Source organism: Rhinopithecus roxellana, chromosome 6 (genome assembly GCF_007565055.1).
Source record: "Rhinopithecus roxellana isolate Shanxi Qingling chromosome 6, ASM756505v1, whole genome shotgun sequence".
Lineage (NCBI taxonomy): Eukaryota > Metazoa > Chordata > Mammalia > Primates > Cercopithecidae > Rhinopithecus > Rhinopithecus roxellana.
In genome coordinates, this window is record NC_044554.1 from 97,405,163 (window position 1) to 97,427,240 (window position 22,078).

Consider the following 22,078-nt stretch of genomic DNA (forward strand, 5'->3'; position numbering starts at 1 on the left):
AAATAAATAAATAAATTAGAGGCGTTCCTGCATCCTGTAGGAAAAAGGGGTGGGTCACACAGCATCAGAGCTGTGAACTGAGAAATCCTAGGGAAAGAAGGAGCCAGTGCCTGAGTCCCGACTGGACGATGGGAGCAAGGGGGAATGGTGGAGGCTCCCAGGCTGGAACTCTCCAGGAGGTTTTTGGCTGGGGAACAGAAGGGAGTGCAGGAGGTCCCAAGGTAATGAAATGAAGGAGGGAGTTACAACCTCCAGCAAATTCTGGGGAAGTGAAGGGATCTGGGGATGAGGACCAGATTCTGGGACAGGAATGCTAAGCAGCTATGTAGGGAAGAGGCTGGAAGCCGGGCACGGTGGCTCACACCTATAATCTCAGAGCTTTGGGAGGAGGGAGGATCGCTTGAGGCCAGGAGTTCGAGACCAGCCTGGGTAACACAGCAAGACTCTGTCTGTACGAAATATTTGAAAATTATTCAGGAGTAGTGGCGAGCAACTGTAGTCCCAACCACCTAGGAAGCTGAGGCGGGAGGACTGCCTGAGCCCAGGAGCTCAAGGCTGCAGTGAGCTATGGTTGCACCACTGCACTCCAGCCTGGCCGACAGAGCGAGACCCTCTCTCCAAAAATAATAAATAAAAAATGAGACGGGGCTGGGGCAGAGGAGGCAGCAGGGTCTCTGGGGACCTATGCCCGCGAACGATCACCCATGCGGAACGTCCAGGAGGAGACCCCAGGGTTTCGACCCCCAGGGGGCTGCTCTTGTGGGGTGGGGCGGGGTCGGGGCGGGGTATGGGCGGGGCCCGGGCAGGGTGGGGCGGGGCCGGGGTCCCGAGGGCCGGGGCGGGGCCGGGCTGGTGCTGCGCAGCCGCGGGGCGGCCGTCGCGCATGCGGAGCTCACACGGCTGCAGCCGGCGCCGCTGCCACTCCCGGGAGCATGAAGGACCGAACCCAGGAGCTCCGCACGGTGAGTCCGGCCCCCGCGCGCGGCCGCCCGCCGCCCGCGCCAACGCGCCGCACACTCCCCGCCCGGCTCCCGCGGCCAGGAGGGCGGCCACTCCTGCGCCCCCAGCCGCGGCTGGAGGGAGCGGGGCCAGCTGGGGACCCTGACCCCCCTCCGGGTTCCGCCCCTCGGACCCACTCGGGGTCATGGGCTCGCGTGAGCTCGGCCGAGCTGACAAGTGGACGGTCGGCTGGAGTCCGGGGTCCTGGATAAACTTTTCGGGGCCCCCTTGATTTGGGGGGTTCGGAGGGTATGATGGGATTTCGGTGGCGGGACCTCTTTCCCCCTCCCGCAGAGCAGGCCCTTTCTCTGGCCCCCCCCACTGTCCCTCATCTCTGACCTCTCGTCCCCTCTCGGTGTAGACAGACGAGGGGACAGCGGTGGGAACCCCCTTGGTGTAGACAGACGAGGGGACCGCGGTGGGCCGGGGCCGGTCCCCTGAGCGGGGCCCCGCTGCGGGGCGCGCTGCGGAAACCTGGCAGTTAGGTGGGGGCGGCCTCCTCGTGCCGCCCTGGTCACCTGTGGCTCCCATCACCTGTGGCTCCCCCTCCGCTAGGTCGCGGTAGGGATCCACTGCCCGCCCCAGGTTTGGGGGTGGGGGGCGGTCACACCCGCCCCCGGTCCACCTGTCCACCTTCGGGCTTCCGGGCAGCCCTGGCTGGCGTTTCAGACCCTTCAGGGTTCCTTGAGACTTGAATCTATTTTTCCACCTGTATCTCAGAAACCCCTGGGGTGTGGCTCCTGGGGCGGGGTTTGAGGGAAGTAGGAGGATGCACAAATGTTCTGAGTCAGAGCTCACCCTCTCCCAGCCCAGGGACTCCTGCAGCCTGCGTGGGTCCCCTTCCCCTGGCCTCTGCCCTTAGGGATGGGGAGCCCAGGAGAATGGTGACAGGGAGTGGAGGACAGTGACGGAAATGAAGCCTCCCTGGGTGTGTCCCGTGGGGCGGGGAGGATCAAGGCTCAAGACTAGATTGAGTCTCATCTGGTCATCTGGTCACCTGGCTGGGAGCCCTGCCTGCTGATCCCCGGGAGCCCCCCAACCCCACCCCAACCCTGCGCCCTCAGCTAGGAACTAGAACCCTAAGGTCCCCTCCTGTGGAAAATGTCAAGTGTCCTTTGGGTGTTTGACCCCACGGCTTGTCTCCTTGACCCAGAGGCTCCCTGAGTTGGAGCCTGTCTGCCCCATTATGTCATGGTTGCCTCCTGGGCATCCTGGAACCGGGACCTGGGCTCCCCTGCTTTCATCTCCCTGACTTGCTCTGGCACCACAGCCTACACTTTGCCTCCAGACCTGTTATTCCTGGCCCAGCGCCCGGCCCCTGGGGTAAACCCCATGAGGTTTCAAAGGAAGAAGATGGTCCCTCAAGTCGCATATGGGCTCTAAACACTTCCCCCGCGGCCCCTGTGGTTGCCCTCAAGTTTCCTGAGCTCCGTTGAGTCAGAATGAGTGTTTTCCTGGTGATGGATGACTGTGTGGTGTAATTTGCTGATGTTTGGGCGCCTGGTAGGTTACCCGAGGGTATGTGTGGGAACCAAGTGGTCAGGGGAACCATGGGCCCTTACATAGGATAACAGCCTCTGGCATGTCAGCCTTCATCCCCCTAGCTGAAGGGGAAACTGAGGCACAAAGGAGACGTGGCTTGCCTGCTAGAGGGAGGGGTGGTAGAAAAGGGCTTTGCCTCATCCCTGAAGATAGACTCAGGCCTGGCTGGCACTGGGGGACAGCCAGTGGAGCTGGGGTTGTGAAGCGTTTGAACCCAGATCTTTTTGCTCTGATGTCTGCCTCTGTTACTATCTCCTCGCCCCCTGATTAGATGGTGAAGCCAGGCTTTGGTTTGAATGGTCTGAGGCTTCCGCTCCAGACGCCCCCACCCTCCCCACACAAGGCATTCAGAGCCCAGGGAGGCTGTACCCATTGCCGGGTGGCCCTGCCCAGGGAGGGCTTTCTAGCAGACAGGAGGACGGCTGGCAGGAGCCCACACAGGGTGGGATGAGACAGTCAGTCTTGGTGGGGCCGCCATTCCCACAGGGCTGCTTTCCCTCTGGACCTGGGGTTCCCATCTGTGAAGTGGGGATGGCAAAGCCTAGAATTTAGTTTCTCCGGGCAAGAGGCAGGACCACAGGTCTCCTGACTCCAGCTCCGCATTTGTAGGAGACCTGAAACCCCAGGAGTCAGAATTTTCAGCCCAGAATCCCCAGGAAGGAAGAGGCCAGCACTGGCTGAGCTGGACTGGGCTGGACTGGGCTAGACTGTGCTGGACTGGGGCCAGCTGGGCTGGGCTGAACAGAGATGGTGCTGGGGACAGCGGCTGTGCACCGCTCCCAGCCTGCCCTCCCTCCCTCTTCCTCCTCCTCCTCCCTCTTCTTTCTCCTTCTCCCCCACCCAACGCCACCACATTTGGAAGGAGGCGAAGGGAGCTTATTTATAAAAGTCACACTTGGGGAAGGAGCTGGCGCATTTCCTCACTCTGCAGGCCCGGCCCAGCCCTCCAGCCTTCTCTAGCCTTCTCCAGCCTTCTCCAGCCTTCTTCAGCCTTCTCCAGCCTTCTCCAGCCTTCTCCAGCCTTCTCCAGCCTTCTCCAGCTCCCACCTCTCCCTCTGCAGACGGGGAGTGAAGGGGGTCACTGGGGACTAGCCAGGGGGCCTCAATGCTGTTGCAGGTCCTCAGAGATCAGAAAGGTCATTTGCAGGTTACAGGTGGCAAAGAGAGACCGAAGACAGGGCCAGGATCACACAGCCAGGGAGAGTTTTGGGTTAGGGCACCCCCAGGGAGCCCTACTTGGGCTGTAGCTGCCTCCTCCCCTCAACTCAGAGACTCCCTGATTTTCTTCCTGGGGACTTTGCAGAGCTGACCTATCCCTCCCTGGGCCCAGAACGGTGTTTGTCCATGTGTCAGGTCATGTGGGACAGACACATGGGACCTGTTGCAGGAGGCTGAGGACGTAGCAAGGAGGGAGAGTTGGAGCAGTACAGTGCTGGAAGGCTTCCTGGAAGAAGAGACCCTGGGATAGCCCAGGAGCAGGAGCTGGATTTGAATAGGAGGAGAAATGGTGATCCAAAGGAGGGGACAGCTTAGTGAAGGCAGAGAGGTTGGAATGCCCAGCCAGGAGAGAATAGCAGGTGGTCCTGACAGCTGGTGTCTGGGGCCCCCTGAGTTGCCTTGAGGTCTAGACCGGGGCCCAACTCACCAGGCAGGCCTGGATGGGGAGGCCCAGGGCCCTACTTTGCCCACCAGTTCCCCTTCTCTCTCTCGTTGCTGGGAAGAGTCTGGCGGTTGAGAGGCAACACCGGGCAGGTTCATCCTTAATCTCCCTCTGCTCACTTCCTCATCTGCAGAATGGAGCCAGTGTTACCTGCCTTGCAGAGTGGCAGGCATGAGGGTATAAGAACAGGAGTCGGACAGGGCTCCCCCAATCCTTCCTCCATTACCTCCCAGGGGTTTCCCAGCATGAATGATGCATTTGGGTACATTTTCATCTGGGGTGCAGATGGAACGGCTTCCTGGGACCATGTAGTTCAACCTCCTATCTTACAGGTCAGAAAACAGGTCCAGAAAGGGCCAGGTGTTTATCTGAGGCCACGCAGCCTGTGGGGGCAGAGCCTGGCCCCTTCCATGGCCTGAAGCTGCCTCCCTGAGCCGCTCTGGGGCCCTGTGAAGGGGCAGACTCTGCAGGGCGGGGACCTGGTATACACAGACCTGGAGGCTGGGGACAGGGTGAGGAGACTCAGATTGCACAGCCGTCTTTCCTGGAGACCCAGCTTGGCCTCTCGCACACCCCTGACTCAGCTCCGGGCCTCTCTGCACTAGTGATATTGACTTTGATTAGTCATTTAAAAGAAGAAGGTAAAAAAATAGCGCTTGAGGCAGACAACAGCCACTGTGCTTAGCAGTGATGAATCAACCTTGCCGGCCTGATGGCTCCCCTGGGATAGGCCTGGAGGCTGCCTGGCCTCTGCACCTCTTGGAGGAGTCAAGACTGTTGCATCCAGGAAAGTGTCCTGGAATCCTGGAGTCTCTGCTAGGAGAGACCATCAGGGCTGCCCTGCCTCTGCCAGAGGAAGCTCAGGGCATCCAGCCCCCTGTGGTTCCAGCAAGCTCTGGTCTTCCTAGCAGTCTCCGTGGTAGGGAGGTAAGGAAGCACTCCCTCCCAGCCTTTCTGGTTGGAGGTGGTGATTTTTTTGTTGCTGTTTTTTTGTTTGTTTGTTTGAGACGGAGTCTCACACTGTCGCCAGGCTGGAGTGCAATAGCGCGATCTCAGCTCATTGCAGCCTCCACCTCCCAGGTTCAAGTGATTCTCCTGCCTCAGCCTCCTGAGTAGCTGAGACTATAGGTGCGCGCCACCATGCCCTGCTAATTTTTGTATTTTTAGTAGAGACGGGGTTTCCCCATGTTGGCCAGGATGGCCTTGATCTCTTGACCTCCTGATCTGCCTGCCTCAGCCTTCCAAAGTGCTGGGATTACAGGTGTAAGCCACTGCACCTGGCCAATTTTTTTTTGTTTTTTTGTTTTTTGTTTTTTGTTTTTTTTTGAGACGGAGTCTCACTCTGTCACCCAAGCTGGAGTGTAGTGGTACGATCTTGGCTCACTGCAACCTCCACCTCCCAGGTTCAAGTGATTCTCCTGCCTCACCCTCCCGAGTAACTGGGATTACAGGCATGTACCACCACCACACCCGGCTAATTTTTGTATTTTTAGTAGAAATGGGGTTTTGCCATGTTGACCAGGCTGGTCTTGAACTCCTGACCACAGGTGATCCACCCACCTTGGCCTTCCAGAGTGCTGGGATTACAGGCATGAGCCACTGCACCCGGCTACCCCTATAAATTTTGATTCAGTCTCTTTGGGATGGGTCCCTGGAAGCTGTTTTTTGTTTGTTTGTTTTTGTTTTTTCTTTTTTTAAAATCCCCCCAAAGGATTCTGGTGCTCACCCAGCTTTGAGAACTGCTGAATGCAGAACAAAAAAACACCAGGATGTTAGCTGGGCTTGGGGGCTCACACCTGCAGTACCATCTACTTGGGAGGCTGAGGCGGGAAGACGGCTTGAGCTCAGGAGTTCGAGACCAGCCTGAGCAACATAGTGAGACAACCATCTCTACAAAAATGTAAAATTAGCCAGGTGTGGTGGCAGGCATCTGTAGTCCCAGCTACTCTGGAGGCTGAGGCTGGAGGATTGCTTGAGCCTGGGAGATCAAGGCTGCAGTGAGCTATGATCTTCCCACTACACTCCAGTCTGGACAACAAAGCGAGATCCTGTCTCAAAAAAAAAAAATAAGGGCCGGGCACGGTGGCTCACGCCTGTAATCCTAGCACTTTGGGAGGCCGAGGGAGGCAGACCAACTGAGGTTAGGAATTCAAGACCAGCCTAGCCAACATACTGAAACCCCATCTCTACTAAAAATACAAAAACTAGCTGGGTGAGGTGCCTGTAATCCCAGCTACTTGGGAGGCTGAGGCAGGAGAATCGCTTGAACCTGAGAGGCAGAGGTTGCAGTGAGCCGAGATTGCGCTACTGCATTGCAGCCTGGGCAACAGAGTGAGATTCTGTGTCAAAAAAAATAATAATAAATAAGAAAAAAAAAAGTGCCAGGATAAATTGGATGTTGGTTGGATGGGAGAAGAGGAGGAAGATGGCAGATGTCCTAGGTTTCCAGCTTGGGGGCCCTGGAGCACCTTGGAGTTCTGCGCTAGGCAGTTCGGAGGAGGGGACTCTGGCAAAACAGGTGGAGCCTGGTTTTGGCTAGGAGGCAGGCAAGGTGCCCGTATGATATCTGGGCACATCCGTCCTAAGACACTTGGGCCTTTGCGTTTGTGCCCCACAGTTCCAGCTGCCACCTGCACAGCGGAGGGTTCCAAGTCCCCAACTCCAATCCAGCCCCCTCTCCAGAGCTGTAACTGCCACTCAGAACACACTGGTAGATCCCCAAGGGAGCTGGGCCCTAATTATTCCACAGAAATCTAGGTGTCCGCCTTTTTTTTTTTTAAGACAGGGTCTTGCTCTGTCACCTAGGCTGGAGTGCAATGGCACAATCATAGCTCACTGCAACCTCGACCTCCAGGGCTCAAGCAGTCCTCCCACCTCAGCCTCCTGAGTAGTTGTGATTACAGATGCATGGCACCACGCCCAGCTAATTTTTGTATTTTTTGGTAGAGATGGGGTCTCGCTATGTTGCCATGGCTGGTCTCAAACTCCTGAACTCAAGTAATCCTTCCACCTCGGCCTCCCAAACTGCTGAGATTACCGGTGTGAGCCATCATGCCTGGATGCTTTATGTATACGGTGCTCACCCTGGCCAGCCCAAGACACCAGGAAGACAGCATGCCAGGATAGCCACATCACCTAGTTACATTTTGGTCAAGAGTGTGTCTGGGCTGGGAAACAGAGGAGGTGAGGATGGCAATGGGGCTCTGCCATCCCGCATCCTTATCAGTTTATTCCATGTCCAATGAGAACCGATTACATGCCAGAGTTAATTTGGAGGACATCTCTAGAATGTTGCCACCAGGCTCTGGCTTGGATGTGGATGAGGATGCAGGGGGCAACAGAGTCAGGAGCCATCAGAATCCCACAAACTGAAATAAGCATTGGAACAAATGAAGAAACAGGAAAAAGGTCCTTTACTCGAACCCCAAATCCACTCCACAGATAGTGGTTGGGAAGGGCTTGGGGCTTTTCTTGACAGGAACCGCTACGTGATCACTTATCTCATCGCTGGCTGTATTAATAGAGGTAGATCATGTAGAAAGAGGGAGGGGATGGGCCAGATCTTTAGCATTGCCCAGACCACAGTCAGCAGCAGATTCAGTCTGTGTGCTGTACGACAGGAGACAGAGGCACAGTGGAACAAGTCTTGGGCAGGGGCTGTAATTTGGGGTCCCTGGAAAGGATCTGAAAGGGAAGGAATACTTGAGAAGAAAAATCTAGGGAGGATGTGGATGCCACCTTCAGATCTATAGCAGGGGCACCCCAGGGAGAGCACCCACAGGTTCTTTATGGCCTGGAACCAAACCACAGGAAAGAGAAGGACTCTAACAGTTAGGGATGCCCGAGATGGGTAGAGCTGTTTGGGGAAGCTAGTGAGCTCACGGTCACAGGAGGTATGCAAGCTGAGGCTGGAAGCTGAAGCCAGGGGGACTTTTCAGGTCCCTTAGGGCCTGAGAGTATTCACTCATGGCTCTGATAGGAATGTGAATGGTGTATGGAAGAACGAGATGCGAGATACTGATCTGGGGGGACAGGGAGGCTTGTGGAAGAAGGTGGCATTGAGGAAGAGGGGAATGTCACCTTCATGGAATCAGCATCCCGGGCAGAGGGATGTACCTGGGGGAAGCCTGGGGGCAGAGGGTGGATGGTAGGGCCAGGAACCGGTTGTAGGTGTGGTGGAGTGGGGTCTGATCCCAGGTGAGGGCAGCGGGATAAAGAGCAGAGCTGGCGGTGAAAATTCCCAAGAATGAAGTCGGAGGATGTGGGGAGGAAAGGCCCCCTTGGCCCATCCCCTCTAGTTTTGCTCCGAGCCGCGGCTGGTTTGACCATGCCTCAGAGGTCAGGCCCTCAGCCCTCCCACTGACTTTGGGGCTAATCTCAATGCCACCTCCAGGGTAGACTTGACCTGGGTGCCCCCCTCAGAGCCTGGCCCTGGTCTCCCTTTCCCCAACCCCACCCTCATAGACGGAGGGTCCAGAGGAGGATATGAGCATCTCCCCTGCCAGCCCTTCTGTTAGAGAAGCTTCCTGGTCCAGCCTTCAGCCTTTGGAGAAGATAGCAGGTCAGAGCTGGCCGGATGCCTGGAGACAGTCTGCCCCCATTACACAGATGGGCAAGCTGAGGTCAAGAGAGGCACCAGACAGAGGCCAGGGGTCTCTGAGGGCAGGACGGGTTCGGTGGGGCTGTTAGTGACGCTTGTCTCTGGCCATGGGAAGGGAGCTGGATCATTCTCCATCCACCCTTTGTCATCTACCCTGATCCTCTGAGCACCAGGGCCAGGAGGGCAGGACGCTGGATGGCAGAAGCTCCTGGGGCCGCTTCCCAACCTGGCAGCCTGCCCAGGAAGAGGAACTGGGCTCCTCCTGATAGCGCTCTGCCTCAGTTTCCCTAGGGGGGGCTCCTCTGACTCAACTCCTAGGCCTGTCACGGTCTAAAAGCGTAAAAACGGCTCCTGGATTTTCTGTGTCTGTAGGGAGCTTGGTAGGGGAGGGGATGCCACCTGGTGACAGCTGCAGGCACTCGGTGGGGAGTGGGAATGAGGATTTATTTTAGCTGCTGGGGAGGTGGTGTGATATCTTAAAGAGAGGAGGCCCCTCTGAGCTGCCTCTATCAAAGCTCCTAACTACCCCCTCTCCCGAGGAGTCCCCACTTTGATGGGGTAATGGGAGCTGTGAGCCCCAGGGGCACAGCCCCTCATGGAACATGCCCAGGCCGGGTGCGGTGGCCCACACCTGTACTCCCAGCACTTTGGGAGGCCTAGGTGGGAAGATCACTTGAGCCCAGGAGTTCGAGACCAGACTGGGCAACATAGTTGGACCCTGTCTCTACAAAAAAAAAAAAAAAATTGAAAAATTAGCTGGGTGTGGTGGCATGCATCTGTAGTCCCAGCAGCCTGGGAGGCTGAGGTGAAAGGATCTCTTGAGCCCAGGAGGTCGAAGCTGCAGTGAGTTATGTTTATGCCACTGCACTCCAGCCTGGGTGACAGAGAGAGACCCTGTCTCAATCAATTAATCAGTCCATTCATCAGTCAAACATACATGCCCTGCTTCCCCACTCTTTCTCAGCCCTCCCTCCATGCAGCCAGGTGTCACTGTCCCCATTTCACAGAAGAGTAAACAGAGCCAGAGGGGTCAAGGCCCAGCCTGATGAGTCCCCTCAGCTCTCTCAGCCCCTCAACCTCCGCCTGCCTCCATCCTGACGAGAGAGCACCGAGGTGGGCAGAGCCAGGCAGTGGCCGCTCCCATGAGGCACTCAGAAATGAGGTGGGAACAAGACCAGATGCGGTGGCTCACGCCTGTAATCCCAGCACTTTGGGAGGCCAAGGTGGGTGGATCACCTGAGGTCAGGAGTTCGAGACCAGCCTTGCCAACATAGTGAAACCCCTATGTTTTATGTATTTTAGTTCTCTACTAAAAATACAAAAATTAGCTAGGCATGGTGGCGTGCACCTGTAATCCTAGCTACTCGGGAGGCTGAGGCAGGAGAATTGCTTGAACCCAGGAGGTGGAGGTTGCAGTGAGCCAAGATCGCGACACTGCACTCCAGCCTGGGTGACAGAGCAATACTATCAAAAAAAAAAAAAAAAAAAAAGAGGTGGGAACAAGCCCTGAGCCCCAGGCTGAGAGACCTCAGTCCCTGCCCCAGGGTGGCCATCCTGGATATCCTTGCCTTGGCTGCGGAGAGAGACCTGGCCTTGCCAGCAGGGTGGGCTGACCCTGGCTGACTCACGGTGTGAGGTAGACAGTAATGATTGTGCCCGGCATGCCGAGAAGTCAGAAGTATAATTACCCCTACCCCGTGATGGGGGTGGCTTTTGTACAGCTGCTCCTGGGGCAGTGGGGTGGGGCCTGCACCTGTGGCTGAGGCCTAAGGCAGGACCCGAGCCAAGTGGCAACATGACTGCCTCCTGTGCCTGCTGGGCCTACGTCTGGGACTGGAAGGAGGCAGACCAAGGTCCAATGTCAAAATCGACAGGGAGGCCAAGTGCAGTGGCTCACACCTACAATCCCAGTGCTTTGGAAGGCTGAAGCAGGAGGATCGCTTGAGGCCAGGAGTTCAAGACCAGCCTGGGCAACACAGTGAGACCCTGTCTCTTCAAAAATAAAAATTAAATGTAAAAACTGTTTTTAAAAAAAGACTGACAGGAGCCGGGCGCAGTGGCTCATGCCTGTAATCCCAGCACTTTGGGAGGCTGAGGCAGGCAGATCAAGAGGTCAGCAGATCAAGACCATCCTGGCTAACACGGTGAAACGCCTTCTCTACTAAAAATACAAAAAATTAGCCGGGCGTGGTGGCGGGTGCCTGTAGTCCCAGCTACTCGGGAGGCTGAGGCAGGACAATGACGTGAACCTGGGAGACGGAGCTTACAGTGAGCCGAGGTGGCACCACTGCACACCAGCCTGGGCGACAGAGCAAGACTCTGTCTCAAAAAAAAAAAAGAAAAAAAAGACAGGAGATTCCTAAGAGATATGATCCATCCCTCCTCGGGGCTGGGGTTTAGGGGTACCCAGGCCTGGGACAGAGCAGGCAGGTCTACCCTTACAGGGCCCACTCTGGAAAGGGAGCTTGGGGCCTCTGGGCTCCACCTGAATTAAAACCACTGGGGCCAGGCGTGGTTGTACACACACACCTATAATTCCAGCTACTCGGGAGGCTGAGGTGGGAGGATTGCTTGAGCCCAGGTGTTCAAGGCTGCAGTGAGCTGTGATTGCACCACTGCACTCTAGCCTAGGTGACACAGCACGACCTCAACTCTAAAAATGTGTGTGTGTGTGTGTGTGTGTGTGTGTGTGTGTGTGTGTGTGTGTAAACCACAGGGCCAAAAGAGTAGAGAATGCACTTTCCAGGCAGCTGTCCCAGGGGCCTAGGGGACCCAGAGGGCCCAGACAGAGCGGCTGGCCCCAGGCTCGCTTGCCTCCCCAGCTGCAGGGAGGGGGCAGGCGGATAGGCAAGGGAGGAAGTCCCTGGCCTGGAGGCTGAGACTTGGCCTTGACACCAGTGTGCCAGGCAAGGTCCCTGTCTCTGTGCTGGGTCCCCAGTGGTCTGCCAGATCTTACTGTGGCTGGGAGCGGAGGGCACAGCCAGGCCTGTTCTTGTCCCTGCCCAGAGGCCCCCAGGGAGACGGGGAGGGGTGGAGCCCTGGCACTGCACCCTGGGCACCTGTGTGTGTAGAGGTAGGTCCTGTACATACGTCCGTTCATGTGTGCACAACCCCACACAGGCCAAGGACAGCGACGATGATGATGATGTCACTGTCACCGTGGACCGAGACCGCTTCATGGATGAGTTCTTTGAACAGGTGGGAGCCAGCACACCCCCCCCTTCCCGCACACTGGCAGACCTTGGGGGGCCACTCTCACCTCTGAGCCAGGTTCAGGGATCTTTCACACCTGCACCTGGCCCAGCAGCTCCAGGGTGCCAACGAAGGAACCGTTTTGTGGGTGAATAAATGGAAGCTCAGAGCAGAGCTAAATGTACGATCGCACCCCTCTCCATCCAGGTCTGGAAGGACGCACCCCCACTGCACCCCAGCACCCGGAGCCTGGCCTGTCCTCCCCCTGAGCCCTGACCACAGCCTTACTGTGGGCCATACCTGGGCCCCAGAAGCCTTCTCCCCCCATTTCCTCCTCCTGATCACCCGGCCTTGGTCCGCAGGTGGAGGAGATTCGAGGCTTCATTGACAAGATCGCAGAGAATGTGGAGGAGGTGAAGCGGAAGCACAGTGCCATCCTGGCCTCCCCCAACCCCGATGAGAGTGAGTATATGGGGTGGGGGACAGGTTTCAGGCCCCACAGGCCTCCGGGAGGGGCTGCTGCCAGGGAGGCCTCACAGGACCCCAACAGCCTGCATGGCTGGTGGGCGTAGGAGTGCCTGGGCAGGCCAGGGTCAGGAGAATTTCAGGAGAAGCCTTAGGAAATGCAGCTGTCCCCGGCCTGGAATTGGGGGGTCAGAACCCAGCATCCCAGGCCGGCCAGACCAGGTCTCCCCGAAGACCTGGGTGATGGGAGAGGCGATCGGCCCCACCCTTCTCAAGTGAACTTTTTTTTTTTTTTTTTTTGAGATGGAGTCTTACTCTGTCACCAGACTGGAGTGCAGTGGCATGATCTCAGCTCACTGCAACCTCTGCCTCCTGGGTTCAAGCAATTCCCCTGCCTCAGCCTCCCAAATAGCTGGGATTACAGGCACACACCACCACACCGGGCTAATTTTTCTATTTTAGTAGAGATGGGGTTTCCCCATGTTGGCCAAGACAGTCTTGATCTCCTGACCTCGTGATCCGCCTGCTTCGGCCTCCCAAAGTGCTGGGATTACAGGCATGAGCCACTGCACCCGGCCGAACTGGCTTTTTTCTAAGGCAACTGGGCTGGCTGCAGCCCTGGGCTTTTGGGAGCAAGGGAAGGAAGGAGGGAAGGAGGGAGCTGTCTGATCAATAGGAAGGCCTCTCAGTCCAGCCCTGCCCCGCCCCTCGCCTCCCAGGGGAGCAGATGGCAGCTCTGAGGCGTCAGCGCTGTGGGAGGGCAAGCTGGCCAAGCAGGCAGAGCTTCCGGAAGGAGCTGGCAGCCCTGGCACCTGGCCACGTGGCACCCCGGGGCGGGCATTCTCAGGGCTCTAGGAAGTCACCCCTCTCCCTCCACACTGGGAGCCTGTGTGTCAGGCTTGCACTCCGTCCCCAGACAGGTTCCCCCAACCCGGTCCTCACGTTCCTGTTGAGATGTTGGTTACTACACTGAGAGGTGCCAGGCTGATGGCATAGGTGCCCTCCCCTGGAGGGGGGCTCACCCTGAGTCCCAGGGATGCAGCCATCAGGTGTTTGAGGGAGGCAGGCCCTGGCCACACAGGTGCCCGAGGTCAGATTTTCTTCTCGCCTCCAGCACGGCCTCCTGGTCTGTGACCCCTCACCCCCAAGCCCACTGGCATCTTCAAGAACCCAGAGTAAATCTTTCCACAGCCCCAAATTGTGCATGAACCCAGGTCAATGCCACACCAACTAAGCCAGTGCCCCACCCTCAGAAGGCAAAATGGGTCAGGTGGGAGCAGGGTGGACTGCCTCAGGAAGGGCAGGAGGGAGAGAGGGACGCCCAGGGCTCACCATGCTGCGCTCCTCGCCCTAGAGATTTGTTGGATGGCAGCATGAGATGGATGTCTGTGCGCCCAGTGGTATCTGGGTCACCGTGTGTCCCTGTGTGGGCTGTTCCTGCTCAGGGTCAGGGGGTGGCTGACTTGTGGGGTGGGCGGAGGGCTCTAAAGAGCAGGGGAGCAGGCCTCTCGCTGCTGGCAGGTAGGGCGGGCATGGGGCAGCAGAGCTGTCTGCTCCACACCTTGGGTCCTGCAGGCCACCTCCCGCACCGTCTCCCGCTGCGGTGTCATGCACAGTCACAGGGACTGGTTCTGAGTCACCACCCGTGAGCTGAGCAGTCCCAGGCTCTCGCTAAGGGGAGGGGGCTCATGTTGGGGGTTCTAGGGCACAGGCGGTACAGAGTTAAGGAGAAGTCTCCAGGAAAGATGGCAGTGAGTGGGGGGCTCTCCCGGGCAAGGCGGGCTCTGCCTCCTCTGGGGGCTGCCATCCGGCCTGGGCTATTTTGGGTCTGAGCAAAAGAGGCTGAGACGTCAGAGCAGCTGGTAACCGACTTTTCCTTTGTTCCTACGGATGAGGCGCCCTCCTCCGCGCCTCGGAACCCCCACTTCCCCGCTCCACCCCACCGCATTCCACTTGGGAGGTGACCCCATCCGGGGCCTTCCTGATAGCCACTCTCGATACCCCTCCCTGTCCCCTCTAGGACAAACCCCAGCCCCAGAGGCAAGCAGAGGGGCGGGTGGGAAGGTGACAGCCAGAGCTTAGTCCCAGCTTCTCCCGGGGCGGAGTCCTGGGGGTGTCCTGAGACTGGGGTGTTGCCAGGAGCACCCCCAGGGGAGGCAGCTGTCTTGCCCCACTTTTCCAGCCAGCTCCTCTCAGGCAGGGGGGCAAGCTGGGCACCCCCATGGCCTCTGCCAGCTTTAGGAAGATGGTTCTAGTTGGAACAAGGGTCACAAAACACTATGCCACCACCCTCCTCCAATTTCACCAGGGCCCCAGCTACCTGCCACGGCCAGGGCCGACTATGCCCACCTCTTTGGACCTCAGGGCCCACATCAGCGCCCACCCAGGCCATCCACCCCTTGCCCCCTTCCATCCGCCGGGCACTTAGCACCCCGGGAGGCACAGCTTTGTGGGAACAGCAAGGTCTGCCCCACCCAGAGTGTTTGAGCCTGCGACTCAGGGAGTGCGGGATGGTCCCCTGTCAGCCCCCTGGCTGGCTGCCTACCCTCCTGAGCCACCAGGTAACACCAGGTGAGCCTGCACCCCCCCCCCACCTTCAACTCCAGCAAGCATCAAGTCACTGTTCCCGGTGCCAACTCCAGCATCGCCAGCTGCTCCACAATTATTTCTGCCTTAAATTTAGACCCATCTGTTATCTCCAGGGGGTGGGGGCGCCGGCAAAGGAGGAAGGGAGGCTCCTCCGAAGACAGCACAAGAGGGGGTGAGGTTGCAGCTGGTGCATCCCTGGCCCAGAATTAGGGAGGGGGCAGGCAGAGCCTTAGCCAGGGGAGCAGGGGAGAACTGGGATCTACCCAGAGCCCCCACTGGGGCTCCTGTGCTGGAGGCTGAGTCTGCACATCAGTCCCCGGCGGAGCCTAGGGGGCCACCCCCACCCTTTCTACCTCCCCAGAGACGAAGGAGGAGCTGGAAGAACTCATGTCCGACATAAAGAAGACAGCAAACAAAGTTCGTTCCAAGTTAAAGAGTGAGTCAGGCTTGTCTGGGGGTGGGTGGGGGGCATTCTAGGCCTGCTTCCTCTGGGGAGCCCATGGGGTTTTGCTCACCCTGAGGGGGTGCGCCGGATCTTGCTTTCCTTTCTGAGGGTGGCGTCATGTGCCCATTCACTCAACAGCTACTTGGCAAGGCCCGTTGGTGCCAGGCTCTGAGTTGGGCCCAGGGACACACCCGCCCGAGGCTTTGTCGAGGGAGGGCTCCACTCTGGATGGGCACTGCCCCTCACCTCTGCTAAAGAGGGTTAAAGAAGTGGCCAGCACTTCCTGGTCTCATGCAGAAGCCCTGTATGCTGGGTGAACAGACACGTACACCCCGTGAGTGCCAAGGCCTCGGGGCCACATGCCCTGCAGCAGGGGCCCCCTGGCTCTCCCCGCTGTGGGCACGGCCCCTCGTACACAGCCTCTCTGAGCAGAAAGGGAGCAGTACCCAGGCCAGAGTGGCAGGAGCTGCCAGACCTCACACACATACACGGCTTGGAGTGGGTGTGCATTTACACACGTGCACATACCACACAGCGTCACAGCTGGAAGGGCCTCTGTAGGCCCCTCCTCCATCAGTGCCTGGCACTGACCCCACCAGCCACAGGTCACACACATACCCTAGGAGATGTGGGGAGGCGGATAGATGCCAGGTGTGCGGGTCCGGGGCGGGGGTAAAGGGGGCTGGTTTTGACTCAGCACCCACCTGTGCCCCCAGGCATCGAGCAGTCCATCGAGCAAGAGGAAGGCCTGAACCGCTCCTCTGCTGATCTGAGGATCCGGAAGACACAGGTGCGGTCGGGAGTCTAGGGTGGGCGGGCACCTGAGACTCTGGGTCGGTCCCCGCGGGGCCTGATCCCTGCACCTCCATCTCGGGCCCCCAGCACTCCACGCTGTCCAGAAAGTTTGTGGAGGTCATGTCGGAGTACAACGCCACGCAGTCCGACTACCGCGAGCGCTGCAAGGGCCGTATCCAGAGGCAGCTGGAGATCAGTGAGCTGGGGGCGGGACCTGGAGTGGGCGAGGCGTGGAGGGGTGGGGCCCGAGGCAGGCGCTGAGTTAGGGGCTGGAGGGGCGGGGGCCTGAGGCTGCTGCTGTGTTAAGGGCCGAAGGGGCGGGGCCTGAGGCTGCTGCTGATCTCGGGGCTGGGGGGAGCCCGGGCCTGGGACTGGAGGGGGCGGGGCCCGATGCTGCTGCTGAACTCCCCGAGGGCTGGGCTCAGTGTGACCCCACTCGCTTGCAGCCGGCAGGACCACGACCAGTGAGGAGCTGGAGGACATGCTGGAGAGTGGGAACCCCGCCATCTTTGCCTCTGGGGTGAGTGTGGGCCCCACCCCTCCTGCCATGATCCCCTCACCATGTTCCCCACGTTCATGACCCCTAGTGCAGGGTCTGGACAGTATTTGGACACAGATCCCTTGTAAGGCAGGTTTTAAGGAAGGAGGAGTCCCAGAGAGGGGAAAACACCAGGCTGAGGTCACATAAATGTCTGTGGCAAAGGTAGACTGAAGACCCCTGTCTCCTGATGCCTCCCAATTGTACCCACTTCCTTTCGCCGGCCGCCAGGGGCTTCTCCTCTTATCCGTGGGCCTTTTTCCCCTCCTGGAGGACATTTGGCCATCTCTGTGTTCACGTGAAGTCGGGCAGGGGTGCTCCCTGAAGGAGGTGGCACACAGGTGTTCGAGGCAGGCTTGGGGCTGTGAGTTCCAGGAGAGAGCGGGGGAGCAGTCACATTCAGTGGGGGGGGAAGGGACGGGAGAAAGGCGGTTCCAGGCCTGGGTCCACGGGGCAGTCAACTTAGGCTCTGCAAAACGCTGGTGGTAAGGACTGTCACTGAGCACTCGCTCTGTGGCCAGCACAGGTGGAGAGTGTCACTAGCCCCAGGTTACAGGTAGGAGATTGGGTCGCAGAGAAATTACATAACTAGCAGGTGGCAGAGCCAGGTAGCAAGGCGGGCAGGGCTGTGGCTGGGGAGGAAGCCTCGGGTCCCCTTCCGGAGCAGCTCTGCCCACCCCAAACGCCCTCCCCCTCGGCCCTCTGCCCTGCCCCTCAGCAAGCCTCTGGGTCCCAGCCCCCTGCTCCCACCCCCAGATCATCATGGACTCCAGCATCTCGAAGCAGGCACTGAGCGAAATTGAGACGCGGCACAGCGAGATCATCAAGCTGGAGAACAGCATCCGTGAGCTGCACGACATGTTCATGGACATGGCCATGCTTGTGGAGAGCCAGGTGAGCGCCGGGCCCCCCTGCCCTCCACTCCAGCCCACACCAGCACCCAGGGCTGCACTAACCTCACCCTTTCTGCCCGACACGCTGCCCTGCCGGGGAGAGACCAAGTTCTCAGGTAACCAATCACCTGCTGTTGAAACTGCCACCAGGACCCTGCCCACCCGAAGGTCCCTGTCCTCTGCATGGCTCTGCTTGACCTTTAAGGACCCCAGGCCCTGCATGGCCCCACCCCCTACACCCCGCCAGCTATCATTCCCCTACTGTTTCCTCATGGGGCCACTGTGGGCCATGCATTTCTCCAGTGACCAGGACAGCTGAGGGACCTGCTTCCTGGAGTGAATGGCTTTTGGGCAAAAGGGCTGCCAAAGAACAAATGGAAGGTTCTTCAGTGGGGCTCAAACTTGAATGAGTCACCTGGAGAACTTACAAGTTTCCAGGTCCCTGTCCCAGAGTCTGGCAGGTGAGGTGAAGGCCTGGGAAGATGCCTGTCTGACAAGCTCAAGGGTGGTGCTGCAGCCACTATGGTTCCAAAGTTACACTTGGAGTAACACTGTGACCACGATGGGGTGGCTGCCTTTGTTGGAGTGAGTGGTCAAGGAAGGCCTCTCAGGAAGGGGCATTTGAACTGATGCCAGAAAACGGTGAAAAGGAGCCAGCTGTGAAGACTTCACAGGGGAAGATGAAGAGCTGGCCCCAGCAACACTAAGGTCCCAAGCCCAGCAAGACCCAGACTTATTTCAGAACAGAAAAAGGAGGTCCATGGTGCTGGGGCACAAGGAGTGGTTGGAACCAAGATGAAGCTGGAGACGAGATGGACGGGGCCTTGGCAGGCAGTGTGCTGAGGAATTTGCAGTCTCTTCCAGATTGGAGGGGGTTTGGGTTGTTTGTTTTTTGTTTTAGCAAAAGATGGGATCTTGCTGTGTTGCCCAGGCTGGTCTCGGAACTCCTGGGCTCAAGTGATCCTCCCACCTCAGCCTCCCAAAGTGCTGGGATCATAGATGTGAGCCACAGCACCCAGCCAGGTTGGAATGTTTTAAGTATGGGAGTGATGTGACCTTGGTTAGGAAGTAGGGAGGCCGTCAGGAGGCTGCTGCTGCCGCCATCTGGTGAGAAACAGACCACAGTGACGTGGACGCCAGGGAAGGCAACGGATGGACTTGGAGAGGGAGACATGCCCTAGGAGTTTTGTGGGGCAGTGTCATGGTCAGACTGGCCTCTGGGGTATCATGGGACCAGATCACAGGGCTCAAGAGGGCTGTGGGGCTGGGCAGGGTTTTTTGTTTTTTTGTTTTGTTTTGTTTTGTTGTTTTTGTTTGAGACGGAGTCTTGCTCTGTTGCCAGGCTGGAGTGCACTGGATTTTGGCTCACTGCAACCTCTGCCTCCCGGGTTCAACTGATTCTCCTGCCTCAGCCTCCCGAGTAGCTGAGACTACAGACGCATACCACCATGCCCAGCTAATTTTTGTATTTTTAGTAGAGACAGGGTTTCACCATGTTGGCCAGGATGGTCTCGAACTCCTGACCTCGAGTTCTTAAAGACTGAAGACCCCAGACAGCAGACAGAGCTGGATGGAGCCATCATGCCTGGGGATGTGGGTGTGGGGAGGCTCACCCGTGGCCACCTCAGGAGCTATGGCCAGGGCAGGCCCAGACTCTAGCACACCCACTCCTGCTCCCACCTTCCTCTGCCTGACACTGCCACCTCTGACAGTGTTCTCTGCATGGTCCCCAACCCTCAGCTGAGACTGCATGGCCAGCTCCACCCCCAGGATTGCTGCTCTGCGGGGAGACGTGGGAGCTGCCTTGGGGAGCCTGCTGGCCCTCTAACAGCCCGCCTAGGGTGCCTGGCCAGATGAGAAGCTGTACCCCATCCTCCTCATGCCCCCTTTTTCTCTCTGGCCTCAGGGTGCTTTCCTGAAGTCCTGCCCCGAGCCCCAACCCAACCCTGAGGAGGGGGCCCTCTGGAGCTTGGGTGCCCCCGGCCCCACAGGGGGAGATGATTGACAGGATCGAGTACAACGTGGAACACGCGGTAGACTACGTGGAGAGGGCCGTGTCTGACACCAAGAAAGCCGTCAAGTACCAGAGCAAGGCGCGCCGGGTCAGTAGCCCAGCCCTGCCCAAGCCCATGCCCCAGCACCCATTAGGGACCCCCAAACATCCCACATCCCTCCCCATCCCACCTCTCTCCCTGCTCTCGGGAGCTCCCCGTGACCACCCCCTCCCAGGCCATCACCTTCCCCTGCTTGGATCCCCGGCGACTGTCCAGCCCTCAGCCTTCGCCATAGTCCCACCCCACCTGCTACCACCACTGTCTGAGGCCTCTCCTGCCCGCTCCCCACGCAGAAGAAAATCATGATCATCATCTGCTGTGTGATCCTGGGCATCGTCATCGCCTCCACTGTCGGGGGCATCTTCGCCTAGAAGCCGCCCAAACTGCCACTCCACTCCGGGTGGGCCACTCTGAGGAGGCCCTGGCTGCTGCTACTTGGCTGGGCTGCCCTCCCAACCCCCGCCTCTGGCTCAGAGCACCCTCCCTCCTGGCCCCCATGCTCCCTTCTCTGCCATGGGCCCTCCGTCCCCGCCCCGTGTCGTGTGCATGATCTCTGTGTGCGTCTGTATGGAAGAGGCAGAGGGAGGCAGCCAGCGGGGTGGGACGCAGTGTGCGCAGCGAGGGGCAGACCCAGGCAGGGCCGCCAGGGGACACAGGCCATCCTTCCTTGCCTTCAGTAACTCGGTGGGCCTGGGTTCTGCTCTTCCCTGGGGACCCTGACCTTGCCTCCAACTGACCTGCCCTGTCCTCTGGCCTCTCCAGCTGTCCCCACAAGCAGAGCCCTGAGGGGTGGGGACCAGCTGGCCACATGGTGCTGCTTTTCAGGTTAGGGGAGAGGTGGCCCTGAGGGACAGCCCAGCTCTGAGCCTCAATCGCTGATCACTGCCAGGGAGACTCAGGCTGCCATGGCTCCAGGCTCCCTCCCCTGCCTAGGGGCAAAGTCCATCGGGTCCTGGGCCTCAGCTTCCCTTCCCACATTCCTCCAGCCCCAGGAGCAACCCCTTGGGCTGGGCCTGACCCCAGGTGTCCCTCTGGAAGGGGCTGGTTGGTGCCCCATCTCCAGCCACCCCAGCAGCCAGGGAGGCAGAGCAGGCTGCTGTCAGGCCCTCGAGCCAGCATTGCATGTTTGGGATGGTGGCCCCTACTGTCTTGTGCTCTGGGAAGTCAGATGTCATTTCAGGCCTGCAGTCTCATCCTGCCCTTGCCATCCCCCATCGATGTGCCACGTGGGTGTCAGGTGTCCCGGATGCAGTATTCGGCAGCCAGCCAGGGAGGGCTACCTCGTCCTCCTCACCACCTTGGGGCTTCTCATGGGAAATGTGCCCCCGCCCCAGCACCCCCTCCCTCGTGGACAGGCAGGGAGATGCATGCGAGTGCATGCAGCAGGGGATGGGGCCGTGTCTGTGTGCCCCACCCTCCCTCGGCTTTACTCCTGCCCAGTGACTGTGACCGTCCGTGTTGCCTTCTTGAACAGCGATTTCCCCCAACCCCTTCACCAAAGGTCTTGGTACAACCAGCTGCCCATTTTGTGAAATTTTTATGTAGAATAAACATTTGTATCTGTACCAGGCCTCTGTTCTAGGTTTCTTCCCCAGGTCTCCTGGGGGAAAACCTTAGGAGGGTCCTCACTGTTGCCCAAGCTGGCCTCCCACCTCAGCCTCCCACGGAGCTGGGACCACAGGTTATGCCTGGCCTGGCTGCTCTAGACTTCTTGCCATCTGCAGTGTCACAGTCTTAGAACTTGAGGATGAATGGATGTGGCACTAAGAGGAAGGGCTCAGAGGCGAGGATCCCAACTCAGCCTCAACCCCACCCTGGACCTTGAATTTCCTCAGACCTGTCTACCGCCATACAGTGGAGAACATCCAGGCCTTACTCCCTGATAACAGGCCCAGAGGCCACACTCGAGGCCTCGAATCTGACACCTGCAGGAGACCCCACTGCAGGGCTTGGATCCTTAGGCCCCAAGCCTCACCCCTCTCCCAGACACCTGGCCCCTCGGGCCCCTGCACCAATTGCCTAATGTCTTAAGCTGCTGAACACCTGAGCTAGCTCTGTAGTGCAATGCCCAAGATCTTGCCTCTTCCCACATGCACACGGCTCAGGCAAACCATTCCACCTCCTCTCCTATCACAGCCTGCCGGGCAGCCCCACACCGCCCCAGAGCAGGACCCGCCCTTTTCCACCACCAGTGACGGCCGAGAGATCAGCCCAAGACATCTGAGCGCTGGGCTGGTCGGCAGCTGACCATGCAGCAGCTCAGTGCCACAGTTCAGGCCGGGGCCACTGGACTGGCAAGGCCTTCA

General features: G+C 58.7%; 1 protein-coding gene across 2 annotated transcripts; it reads left to right on the forward strand.

Annotated features, from left to right (window-relative positions):
• The first annotated feature begins 863 nt into the window (after nt 1-863).
• STX1A (syntaxin 1A) lies at nt 864-21,342 on the forward strand. Of its 2 annotated transcripts, none has more exons than XR_004058091.1 (10): nt 864-962; nt 11,922-11,999; nt 12,356-12,455; nt 15,409-15,483; nt 16,209-16,282; nt 16,375-16,483; nt 16,734-16,807; nt 17,582-17,719; nt 19,625-19,820; nt 20,066-21,342. XR_004058091.1 is itself a non-coding variant. In XM_030933184.1 (10 exons), exons 1-10 carry the CDS (start codon nt 933-935, stop codon nt 20,141-20,143), a joined length of 867 nt encoding a protein of 288 aa, XP_030789044.1. In that variant the 5' UTR covers nt 864-932; the 3' UTR covers nt 20,144-21,342. The 2 variants fall into 2 exon arrangements, 1 of the variants encoding a protein (XP_030789044.1); XM_030933184.1 differs by having other exon boundaries at nt 19,710-19,820.
• Nucleotides 21,343-22,078: the final 736 nt, after the last annotated feature.

Excerpts from the sequence above, each read along its gene's own strand:
- STX1A (XM_030933184.1), top strand. The coding sequence starts at position 933 with ATGAAGGACCGAACCCAGGAGCTCCGCACG. Across the intron at positions 963-11,921 it reads GAACCCAGGAGCTCCGCACG|GCCAAGGACAGCGACGATGA; the intron begins GTGAGTCCGGCC and ends AACCCCACACAG. Across the intron at positions 15,484-16,208 it reads AGTTCGTTCCAAGTTAAAGA|GCATCGAGCAGTCCATCGAG; the intron begins GTGAGTCAGGCT and ends CTGTGCCCCCAG.